At 48.5% G+C, this 11,914-nt stretch overlaps 1 protein-coding gene across 1 annotated transcript; it reads left to right on the plus strand.

Moving 5' to 3' along the window:
• Positions 1-15: 15 nt before the first annotated feature.
• Positions 16-11,594, plus strand: TOB2 (transducer of ERBB2, 2). Its single transcript, XM_054030774.1, has 2 exons — positions 16-245; positions 6,978-11,594. Exon 2 carries the CDS (start codon positions 7,057-7,059, stop codon positions 8,071-8,073), a length of 1,017 nt encoding a protein of 338 aa, XP_053886749.1. The 5' UTR covers positions 16-245; positions 6,978-7,056; the 3' UTR covers positions 8,074-11,594.
• Positions 11,595-11,914: the final 320 nt, after the last annotated feature.

Raw genomic sequence — 11,914 nt, forward strand, 5'->3', positions numbered from 1 at the left:
TCACTTTGGGCCAGGGCGAGGGAGGCTCCGGATCCCAGCCGAGGGAGAGGCGGGGGGAGAAACCAGCTAGGGGGCGCCCCAACCAACCCCTCCCACCCAGGCCGTAGCAGGGGGGAGTCACCCACCCCAACCCCATCCGCACCCCGCGAAAAAGAGAGAGAAAAAAGAAACCGCCAGAGAAACCCTCCAGCAACACCCACCCCCGGCAGGAGCAAGGAGCCGCCCGCGCTGCAGCTGAGGACGAAGTAAGTGGGGCTGGGGCGCTCGCTGGCGATCGGGGGCACAGAGCGGCCCTGCCTCGCTCCCTCTTACACCTGCTGTTTGCTGCCCCCTCCACCCCCGGCCTGGGACCCGTATCTCCCCCCGCCCAGCCCCCGCTGTCTGACTGCGGCTGGCTGCTCTGCCCCGTCGGTGCGCTCAGCGCCGCCCGTCTCCATCGGAGCGGGGAGCGGCGGCTCCCGGAGCCGCGACTGGCCGGGGAGAAATCCCCCTGCCTCAGTTTCCACCCTGCCCCTTCCCGCTCTGCAGCATGCGGGGCGGCTGGGAGCAAATCCGGCCTTGGCTTGCGGGGGGGGGGGGGGTCCCCGTTTGTAGGACATTAGCTCCCCCCGCCCCCGTCGTTTTCACCCTTCCAAGCGTTTCTGGTGCTGGTGGCTTCTTGGGAGCGGTGGGCTCTTTATTTGCGGGGGCGGGGGGGTGACAGTCCTTTGGCTTGTGACGCTTTGAAATGCCCGAGTTCACCATTTTGTTCTGGCTTTTGTTGTTGTTCTTGCGAGGGGATTTAAAAATGAAAGGTCCAGAGACGGCCCCTAAAGAAAAATGAGCCTGCGGTGTGGGCTGGGGGGGCGGGATGGGGACAGGCAGCTATTTGATCCCTGAAAAAGCAGGGGGGGGCTGGATCCGCTCCCTCTTTGTGGAAGCAGCTCCCGTTGGCCAAAAGGGAGAAATGGGGGCTGGATGGGGGTGCCGGGGGGGGGTGTGCTGCTCTCTGGCGGGTCTCGCTTCCTTCAGCACTGCTGACAACGGGCATTGTGTTTGGGCCAAGCGACGCTTCTGTTTGATGCTCTGTCGCACCCCTCCCCGGCATGGGATGGGGTCCTAAAGGCCACCCGAGGGTGGCCTACCGCAGGAACGACCCCTCCACCGCAGACCAGGAAGATTGGGGGCGGGGGGAGGAGAGATGAGACCGAGAAATATAATCCCCGTGCCCTTCGTGGGTTGAATAATTTCCTTTCCCTTTGAGGAGGATCTGTGGGGAGGATCCCCTGTTGTTGGTGGGGAGGGCGGTGGATATCAGGTCAGATCTATTCCCTCTTTGCCCCCCTCTAAGAAGGACTAAGGATATTGATGCTGCGGGGTGGGGAGGGAGAGTCCCCAACAAAGGACCAGGCCTAAAGACCTGTACGCTCAGGGCGATGGGGGCTAGTGTCTAGTCTGGAGGGCTTGGGCACCTGTAACAAAGCCAGGTCTCTGGCCTGGGCCCCCTTCTCCCGGGGAGAACAAGAGGGGTCATTTGCCATATGTTGGCAGAAGTAAAGGTCATGCGAGGCCTAAGCACCCTTCTCCCATGGGTCTGCCGTACACCCATTGCCTCCCCAAAGCCTCTGGGCCTGGGCACCCTTCATGGAGGGTTATTAGGGTTTCCCTTCTTCCACGCACCCTTTTCCCCCAATACATTTTGAGGCAGAGAAATGTCCTTGCCTTGGGGGGAATCACCCCGTGTCTCCTCATCCCTGCCACCCAGTTGCAGGCCTCTTCCTGGGGGCTTGTTTGGGATCTGTTGGTTTGGTGGCTGATCTCTTCCCCCAACAGCGAGGTAGCTGTGGGTAGTGACCGGATAGCAGATGTGAAAAATCAGGACACTTGGGGGGGGGGGAGGAATGCACACAAGACAAAAAGAAGAACAGGAGTACTTGTGGCACCTTAGAGACTAACAAATTTATTAGAGCATAATAAGACAAAGTTCCTAATATTGGGACCTCTGTCTCCTCACTCCCTTTACTTATTTATCCCTGTCCCACAGCAGAGGTGACCAATATGGGGAGAAGGGAGCAAGCTGGGTGGCTTTTTTTTTTTTTGGGGGGGGGGGGGTACATGTGTAGCCTTAAGTCTTTAAAGGCAATTGTGATAATACCATCAAAGAGCTCTCCAGTACCCCACTTCGGAGTCTCACTCCTAGCCCCCAACCAAGGGGATGTTTGCTAATCCGTGTGGGGGCTTCCAGGGTGTGTATGGGGAGGTGACGGGTAAATAGCCCTCATTCTCCCCCCGCCCCCGGAACGCGAGAGATCGCTTAGACCCCCTAAAAATAACCCAGCAATTCCCGATGACACGGTACATGGGGTGTGTTTCTTGCATTGGGCAATTGGCTGGGAGGGTTGAGAGCGCATGTGCCATGGAAAATTTTCTACACTGCTCCTCTGAGCAGGCGCTGGTTCTTTGGGCCAGGGTTGGCGCAAGGCATATTGGGAAATGTAGTTCAGCGGCAAAGTAGGTCACTCGGCTTGGCTCAGATGAGGGCCTGGAGAAGTGGAGGGTGAAGGACTGCAACTCCCAGGATCCTGTGTGTTAGATATAGTAAGGTGGGGGAGGCGGATTCAGAGTGTTTGTAGAAATTTCCTTGGCTGGGTTATTGGAAATGCATCATCCTCTATGAGCCTTGGCTGCTGTGCTTAAAGGGGGGTGGGGGGAGCTGGACTCCCAGCTGAGAGAGGCTGATCTGGAGAACAGGCCCCCTAATGTATGTATAATTTTGCTTGGGGGGGGGAGGGGAGGGGAGGGGTGTCCTCTGTACAACACCCACCATCACCACACCCAGGAACAGTGGTTTTGATAGTGTTTATAAGGGGAAGAGGTGATCGTAGATTTTTCAATCTTGGTGTCTAGAATGTGTGTCCATAGGGCCCATTCCTCCCCATGCACACAGTCTGCAGGGATACCTGAGTGTTTAAAAATATTTCTCTCTCTCTCTCTCTATCTCCAAAATGGGGAGAATGTGCCTTAAAATTGTTTAAACATAGAAAATAATTGGATTGCCTCTTATAGTCTGTGGGTGGGGGTGAGTGAGGCTGGTTAGAGACAAGGCTGTTGTTTTGGTAGGGTGTGGCCTGCAAAGTAACATAGAAGGTTATCCTATCATACTGGCCTTGATTTTTTTTTTTTTTTTTTTTAAGCCCTTTGAAATGTCACTGTGTGCACTTAATGAGGGGACAGAATCGCAGACCTGTTTTCAGAGGGATAATTGCTCTTTATAGGTTTAAAAAAATAGATCTTGTTCCAGATTGAAACTTGTCTTACAAGGTCACTGCCTAGTATCTTCATAACCGGGAGGAATGGAGATGTTTAAAGTGTTCATTCTCATCTAATGTGTACAGTCATTTTGCCCTTTTTCTTTAAAATCTGTGCTCTGTTAAAACAAAGAGAGAGGGTTGACCTCCAGAGCTCCTACATTTCTGCAACATAACCTCTTCTTTTTTATTTTTTTCTCCTCCCTCCCCCCCCCCCCCCCACCTTCCTTCCACCATAAAATATTTATCCAGCAAATATATGCAGGAGATGGGGGGGGGGGGGGGGAGGGGGATATGTACATTTTTCTGTGACTGGCCTTATCATTTGCAAAACATGCTATGATGCTTTCTGCCTTGGTCATCAGTTTCAAGACCTTTGCTTCCCACCCACCCCCTCCCAAAAGCCCCCTAGGTATGTAAAAGAAAACATATTTTTTCACTGCAGATGTGCAGATTCAGCTGCAACTACTTTATGGTTTAAAACTAGTAATCAGCTCCACCATACGGGTTCTCGTATTGGCAATCCTGGGTTTAAGGGATCCAAATGGAATACATTTTATTGTGCTAACAATGTAGGGAATAAATGTTGCCTCTTGCTCATTTGGAACCCTCTCTTACGTTTGAAGGCATCTGCCAAGGCCTGTTGTGTGTAGCTGTCTTGGTGCATGCTGTTATTTGGTTAATGGCTTTTTTTAAATTGAAGCCACAGACGCCACACTCAGAGTATTCTCCATTTTAAAAAAAAGAAAAAGTACTCCATTTTTATAACTCCTCTGCAAGCTTGATACTGAAATTGGTTGCTGCATTTTACCCCTCCTTCTCCTTGCCTCCCACGGAAGTACTGTGCTGATTTGTTGGTGAAGATGCAGGACTGCTGAGAAGCATTGAGGCTTTGTGCTGTTTTGGGGATGATAATAAATCAAGTCCCCGGAGTGTTGGGATTTTTTTTCTCCCCCCCCCTTACCTTCTTCTGAAACATCTGGTGCTGGTCATGTCAGAGAAGTAATACTGGGCTAAATGGACCACTGATTGATCCCATCTGTCAGTTCCAGTGTGCGTGTGGTTGCTGGGGATCACTGAAGCTGTTGGCAATTTCTGTTAAAGATCACTATATCAGTTCTCTTTGCAAGAAAACTCTTTATTACCTCCTGTCCTTGTTCTGTTAAAGGGACCCTTCTCGAGTACAGTTTTTCAGGTAGCTTGTATTTTTATACCGTCGTCTCTTATTTTTGGAACTCTCTTGAAAACATGCTTGTTTCTCTACAGAAGTTGTCAAAATTTGAACAGCAAGATCCTCTTATTAACCCACTTAACTTTTGGTCTCTAATGCTCTGGATCAGAATTGTGACCCAGAGGGATCTTCCCACCAACATCCAATCTTACTAGAATTCCAGTGAACCAGGCTGGGTGCTTTTTAAAAAAAAAAAATCATAGTAACAGAAGTTAGTTTTATGCAATCTACTTGGGATAACATGGGCTGATTAGGCCTCTGTTATTTCAGCGTGTATTCCACAGGTCCACTGGCTCTCCTTTCCTCTGAAAGTCATTGAAAGCCTCCATCCCAAGCTATTGAGTGCCACCTACACACCAGCCTAAGAATGACCTGTCCTAGTTGGCCTTTCAGAAAGCTGCCTTGTTCAGATCTTCTTGGCATGTTTCTATTTTATTTGAACTTCGGCGAGTTCCCAGTGACCTGACAGAACTTCTCATGGTCCAGTAACTCCTGAAATCCAAGCTCCAAAGGCTGGCGGTGCCTTTTCAACTCTCAGCCGTCACTCTCTGCCTCTATTCACTTCCATGCGAGGCTAAACCTGAAGAGGTTTATATCTAGAACTTTGTAGCTTCTTGTGCTAGCTGATTTTGAGGTGTTTACAGCTCCAACTGCCTGTTGTTGTACTCCTGGAAATAAACCTCCCTGAACATAAGTTACCAGTGTAATATCTTTTTAATGTAGAATTCGTACTGTCACTTTTGTCATAACTCAGTCTTCATTTAAAAACAAATTGTGCATGTCACCATTAATGCTGCATGTTTACTCCCTGCCATCCACGCAACCAGGATAGGTAAACTAGCCCTAATCAGCTTCCCTTTCTGCTTCTCTTGATCTAGGCCAGTGTTGCCTGGGTTTCTAGTTCTGCAGGGGAAGGCTTATGTCTTAACTCTGTGCTACACAAACTCACTCACTCCATTTGGCCTGCAACCTAAATGCTTGGGCTGAAGGTTTGAGAGTGTCCCTTAAGCCCATTTTGCCAACATGGATGAATGTGGTGTGTGCATGTTTGTCTGAGCAGAGCCCAGAGTAGTGGAGAGCTGACTTCCCTCTGACTAAGCTATCAATTAAAAACTGGATGTGCCGCTTCCCTGCTGAATGGAGCAGGAGTTGATAGTGGTATACTTTTTAAAAAAGAAGTCTGAGATTTTCTGTCCTTTCCCATCTCTTCTCTTTGAGGAAATGACCCACCTAGAGAGTGTGTTGGTAGCTGGAAAAAGACTGTTCATTTCTGTTTTGGCAAGTGAGTTAAAAGTTGTGTGGGCCTACAATACTCCCCATACACCCTTTTCTGCTGGAATAACAACAGGGCTGGGAACTATGCATGACAGGTGGCCAGCAATGTATGTAGTGTGCACACCCCACACTATTTACTGATCTGAATTAAACTGAGACATGAAGCTTTTTAGCTTGATTTAGCCAGACAAATCCTCTGTCGGGGGCAAGTGAGTATTTGAATGTCAGATGAACTGTCCACTTTGAGGAGATAGTAAAACTGGGCTGGCAGTTAGTGCCTCACTATCATCATACCCTCACCTCCACTCTCTCATCCTTGAGCCAGCAGGACCAGAGAATGCAAATCTCCAAAAACCACCAGCAGCCACTGCCTTCCAACTGAGTCTTGTTGCTGTTCCTCAGCAGAGAGGCTGGTGTTGCCATACAGAGTTCAGGAGTTGATCTCCACTCAGGATGGGGAAAGACTCTCATGATTCTGCCTTGATGTAATTTTTTTAAATCGGAGGCACATGAGGTGAAAGGAAATAAATAATAGTTGAAGCAAAAAGAGATGTGTTACGGGTACGTCTATATTTACTTCCTGGTCCGGATGTAAGCGATCGATCTTCTGGGATCGATCCCGGAAGTGCTTGCCGTCGACACCGGTACTCCAGCTCAGCGAGAGGAGTACGCGGCATCGACGGAGGAGCCTGCCTGCCGCGTCTGGACCCGCGGTAAGTTTGGACTAAGGTACTTCAAATTCAGCTACGTTATTAACGTAGCTGAATTTGCGTACCTTAGTCCGAAGTGGGGGGTTAGTGTGGACCAGGCCTAAAATACATATTAACCACTGTACCAAAACAAACTATTTGTCCAGTTAGTTTGGTATCCTGTCTCCATTGGTGATCAGTGTTGGCTAACTTGAGAGAATGGCATCATATGCACATACTGTTCAACGTACTACTCATTCCATTTAGTAGGGCAGAATTTCTTCCTGACCTCCTCTAGCAATCCACTTATCTCATGTAGCATAAGGATTGATCACATTCGTGTAGCTTTTATTCTAGGAAGTAGCATTGCAAATGCTATTTGTAGAAATGTCTAATCTTTTTGTAAATATACTAAGCTGTTTGCCTCAACAATATTAAAGTTGTCACGTTCTCTTCTCTCCCTTCATCCATCTTTTTTTCTTCTTTCTTTTCTAGGATCGCTTGGAGCCAAATCTTGTGTATGTTGTTTGTCTCTTTCAATACACTGCCCTGACTTGCTTGCTGTGAAGGGAGTATGCATCTGGAGATCAAAGTTGCTCTGAACTTCATCATCTCGTACCTGTATAACAAGCTTCCCCGGAGGCGGGCAGACCTGTTTGGTGAAGAGCTAGAACGCCTGCTGAAGAAGAAATATGAGGGCCACTGGTACCCGGAAAAGCCTCTGAAGGGTTCTGGCTATCGCTGCGTCCACATCGGGGAAACGGTGGATCCAGTGGTGGAACTAGCAGCCAAACGGAGCGGGCTGGCTGTAGAGGATGTGCGGGCCAATGTGCCTGAAGAACTGAGCGTCTGGATCGATCCTTCTGAGGTCTCCTACCAGATTGGCGAGAAAGGGTCTGTCAAGGTCCTGTATCTGGATGACAGTGAGGGCTGCAGTGCAGCTGAGCTGGACAAGGAGATCAAGAGCAGCTTCAACCCTGATGCCCAGGTGTTTGTCCCCATTGGTAGCCAGGACAACTCCTTGTCCAACTCGCCATCGCCATCCTTTGGCCAGTCACCCAGCCCCACCTTCATCCCCCGCTCTGCCCAGCCCATCACCTTTACCACTGCCACGTTTGCTGCCACGAAGTTTGGCTCCACCAAGATGAAGAAGGGTGGGGGTGGGGGAGCAGGAGCTCAACAGCAGCAGCAAAGGATGGCCAGGTCACCCACCAACAACCTGCTGAAGCACAAGGGCCTCTCCCTCTCTATGCATTCTCTGAACTTCATCGGGGGCGGGGGGAGTCAAGCTCCTCAGTCGCAGCTCTCCCCCAATGCCAAGGAGTTTGTTTACAATGGCGGATCGTCCGGAGCCAGCGGCCTCTTCTTTGAGGGTGTCACCAATGAGAATCAGGGTGGCAGCATCCCACCGGCTTCCCAGTTCAACACTAGCACCAGCGGCGGCAGCGGCTTTGACATGGCTCAGGTCTTCAGCAGCAGCAGCAACAGCCTCTTTCTGGAGAAGTCTCCCTTTGTGGAAGGACTCAGCTACAACCTGAACGCCATGCAGTATCCCAGCCAGTCTTTCCAGCCTGTCGTCCTGGCCAACTGACCGGGAGGAAGGAGAGTATTTGGGGAAAACCAGAATTAAAAAAAAAAAAAAGAGAAGAAAAATGAAAAATAGAAATATACAAAAATTTGAAATCTTATAAATATAGCTTCTTGGAAAGAGAGACAACCCCGGAGTCGTTGTGCTGTGCCGGGCAGCGCTCCTGAAGCACTGAATTGTTTTTTAACTCAATCCCCGTGCTTTTTCCTACCCACTTTTTTACTCCTGTAATGGGTTTCTTTGATCCAGAAATAGTAGAAACAAAGGTCACTTTATCTTCCTGTCTCCCAACTTCCTCCTCAGAGCTGGGCTTTAGTATCTTGTTCTTTGGTGTAGAGATGGCCTGTTCTGGGCATTCCCATATCCTTGGGTGCTAGGCTGCCTTGCTGAGAGGGGTGAGGGTATTTGTTTGGTTTTCAGTGCCAGGCAAGAGGTGCACAGTTTCACTGTATGCTTCCCAGAGAGGTGTGGGGGGGGGCTTGCTTCTTACCATGATTAGTCAGTTCCTCTCCTCCCCCAGGGAACAGACAGGGTGAGTTTACCGAGTTCCCCTTACCCTGCCTGCTTTAGACTGCTATGATCTTGTCATCCAAAACCCTTCAAAACTGCCACAGTTGATGCCAGCCTCTGTTTTGGAATAAGATTCCCCCAATCTCCTTTTCCTTGGCAGGCGGGTAAGTTGGAGCACTACTATGAAACGGCTGCTTCCTGCTGTCTTCCCTCTCTACACTTTCACCCAGAGGTGAATGCTGGAGAAGAACAGCACTGTGTTATACCAGTGAGTCCATTTATGATTCCTACTCCCACCCTCATGCACGAAGGATCTTGTCTGAGCTGCTCTCTTCAAGTTGGGCAGAGCCAGTGTCAGTTCAATAGGGTTGCTATTGTATACAAGCACTACAGTAGGTGCACCCACTGCTGTTTATAGGGAGGAAGTATCAGTCTTTATGTATTGCACTTCTCTTCCAGGGGACATGGTTAGATATGCTGCCTCTCACATTCTTATGTGCTTTTCTTCCCCTCCAATGTAAGCAGCATCCACTGATGTTCCTTTGGAGCAGTCTCCAAATGTTTTGAGTTCTCTTACTCTCAGCTACCTTTGGTTACAGGCTTTCGGGGGGAAAGGGTTTCCTGCTTTTGAAGAGGCAGCACCGCTTTCTGGGGAGAGCAGGGGGTTGCATCCCCCAGGCTGCTTTCCTGATTGATAGCTTGAGGGATGTCACTTCCTGTTTTCTCTTATTAAAAGATATAATAAAGTGTGACCAAACCCCCTTTGCTTTCCTTCTGGAAGGATGGGGGAGGAGGGGGAGGGGCAGGTGACTTAGTACAGGGGGGATTGTACTCAGCCCCTAGTGTTAACTGATCAATCCAGGCAGAGAGACACAGTCTAGAGGGGGCTCGCTGCAGAATAGGGATTAATACTTTGAAATGACTGATGGTGTGGGGAGAAGAAACTGATATTCCAGGACCTAGATGAATAGTTGTCCCCTCCTCATTATTGGGAGTAACAAAGAGCTAGGAATCCTAAAGCTGCTCCCTAGTTTTTCCCTTCACACACACCCCAAAAAAATGCTGGAACAAGGGAAGGAGTAGGACAGTAGTGGCCTTTGATAGTCTGCTTCTGCATCTTGTTATTCCATAGCCTGCCTCCATGATGTGTGGGAATCCCTATTTCTCCCAGGTGGGGCAACCTAGAACCCCCTGGGATTGGGGACTCCAGGTGGGAAGACTGCCTCCTGGGGTGTCAGCCTTGGGCTAGGAAGACAGTGAAGAGGAAAGGTCTGAAGCAGATGCATCTAGCTTTGGGGCATTCCTTTTTTAACAATCTTTTCCAGCTTTGCTGTCTCCCATGTTTGTTTTTAACTAAACCTGTCTCTGGAGCTTCTTCCGAGACTCACCTCAAGTAATTAAGGGATAAGATCCAGTTTACTTTTCCAAAACTTCACTGTCTATCAGTGGGAGGAGGCTTTGAACTCCCATTTCTCCCCACCCCCAAAAACCCCCGAGTTGATGACGCTCCAGCCCTCATGTCTTTGTGTGTGTGTGTGTGTGTGTGTGTTGTGAATGAATCTTATTTGGGTTAAGGAGACTGCCCTGCCACAACTGACACTACCCTGGTCTCAGTAGGGGGCTTGTTTCTAAATCCCCATCACTATTGCATTAATGGGAAGAGCACTCTTCTGATTGGGTTGAATCCCAACACACCATTTCCCAAAACAGGCTGCTTGCCACTTATTGGCTGTGACCCAACTGGCGGGTGGGTGGGAGGCAAGGGCAGCCACTACTAAGCAGTCTATCCTAGCATGAGGTGTGAAACCTGCAGGGTTGAAGATGGAAAAACTAGACTGAGACTCGGGGGATCTGTTTAGCTGATCCTCTTTCCCACCAACTTTACTACTGCCACCCAGTTCCTCCCCTTTGAGCGTACTATAGACTGCCAGACTATTGCACTGGACTAAATAACTCTCCGCACCTCAGGGGACCGGCTGGCTTCGCAGCCCAGTTTCCTTTGTTGTTTCCACCCCTCTCATCCTTCAGCAAAATGCTGCCCCAAGTCACTGCCTTTGTGCACCCTCTTATGGCATAGGAAGGGAGGGAGAGATGGAACATCACCAGCCACCTGCTATGTGTGTGTGAAGCTTTGACGCTGCTTTAACCTGCTTACACGTATTGTAACTGCTTTAAAAATAGTGTTGCAAAGACAAGGAGGGAAAGGGGAGGGGACCAACCTCTTTGTATCTTAAAGGAAAAAAAAGCGTGCTTCAGAAGCGTTTCTCCAGCACTGGTGGCAATTAAACTAATGGCCTTTTTTGGTCTGGTCTTGGATTTAGGCGTTCAGCTTCGATTTTATTTTTTAAAACCTGCACTAATTAACCTGGTTTCTTAGGAAAAGAGAGCAAGAGAGATTTTTTTTTTAACTTTTATTTTTTATGGGTTTGTGTTTTTTTGTTGATGTCCGTTTGTATTGAATAATTTGCTACATTTGTAAAATGTAAGAGGTATATATAATATATGTATATTTCTAACGTAAAAAATGTAATTTTTTCTTTGAGATTTTTTCTTAAGAGGAGAGAAAATATTTTTTCAGGAAAAAAAACTTTAAAAAAAAAAAAGCAGTGAAAATTCCTTTCTCCATCCCCCAGCTCCCTCCTTCCCCCTCCCTAACCCCTTGTGAAGAGAGAATCAACAACTGTATGATCTTGGAGACAGAGAGAGAAAATGTGTGAACACAAAGAGGACAGAATTATGTATGTTTCTTAATGTAGAAGGTTCCTATGTTTGTTCTGTTTGTTTTTATGAGAAGGGGTCTACTGAGAGGGGGATCAGGGGGTTGCTGTTTTTTTCTTTAGCGAAGGAGGAATACAATCAGAGTTTTGTATTCAGAATGTTGTGCAATATTTTGGAACGGGACATTGGCGTGTCTAGAGATTTAGTTAAAAACAAAACAAAAAGTTGATCAAATCTGTACAGTTTCTATTGTTCCAGATTTTTTTAAGTTTGTATTAAAAGCATGATATATAATAGCCTCTCGTCCTGTGTTGTGTTGCGTTGTGCGCTCAGCGGGGGAGGAGGGAGGTGCATGGAGGAAGTCCCTGCTTTCTGGTCTGATGTTAGACAGCAAAATTGCTATTGTGCTAACACCCTCCTAGAAAGACCATTGGTCCATCTCAGCCCGTCTTCCATCTGATGCTACATTGGATAAAAGCTCTGGCTCTCAACCAGTGCAGTTGGTGGTAAAGCTCTAGTAAAGCTCCCTATTGTGCTTCCTGAAGTCTCTGTTCCATAGTAGCTGTGAAGGGGTTTCCACATCTCCTAGATCCATCAGTGCCACAACAAGGGTCAC

Source organism: Malaclemys terrapin, chromosome 1 (assembly GCF_027887155.1).
Source record: "Malaclemys terrapin pileata isolate rMalTer1 chromosome 1, rMalTer1.hap1, whole genome shotgun sequence".
Lineage (NCBI taxonomy): Eukaryota > Metazoa > Chordata > Testudines > Emydidae > Malaclemys > Malaclemys terrapin.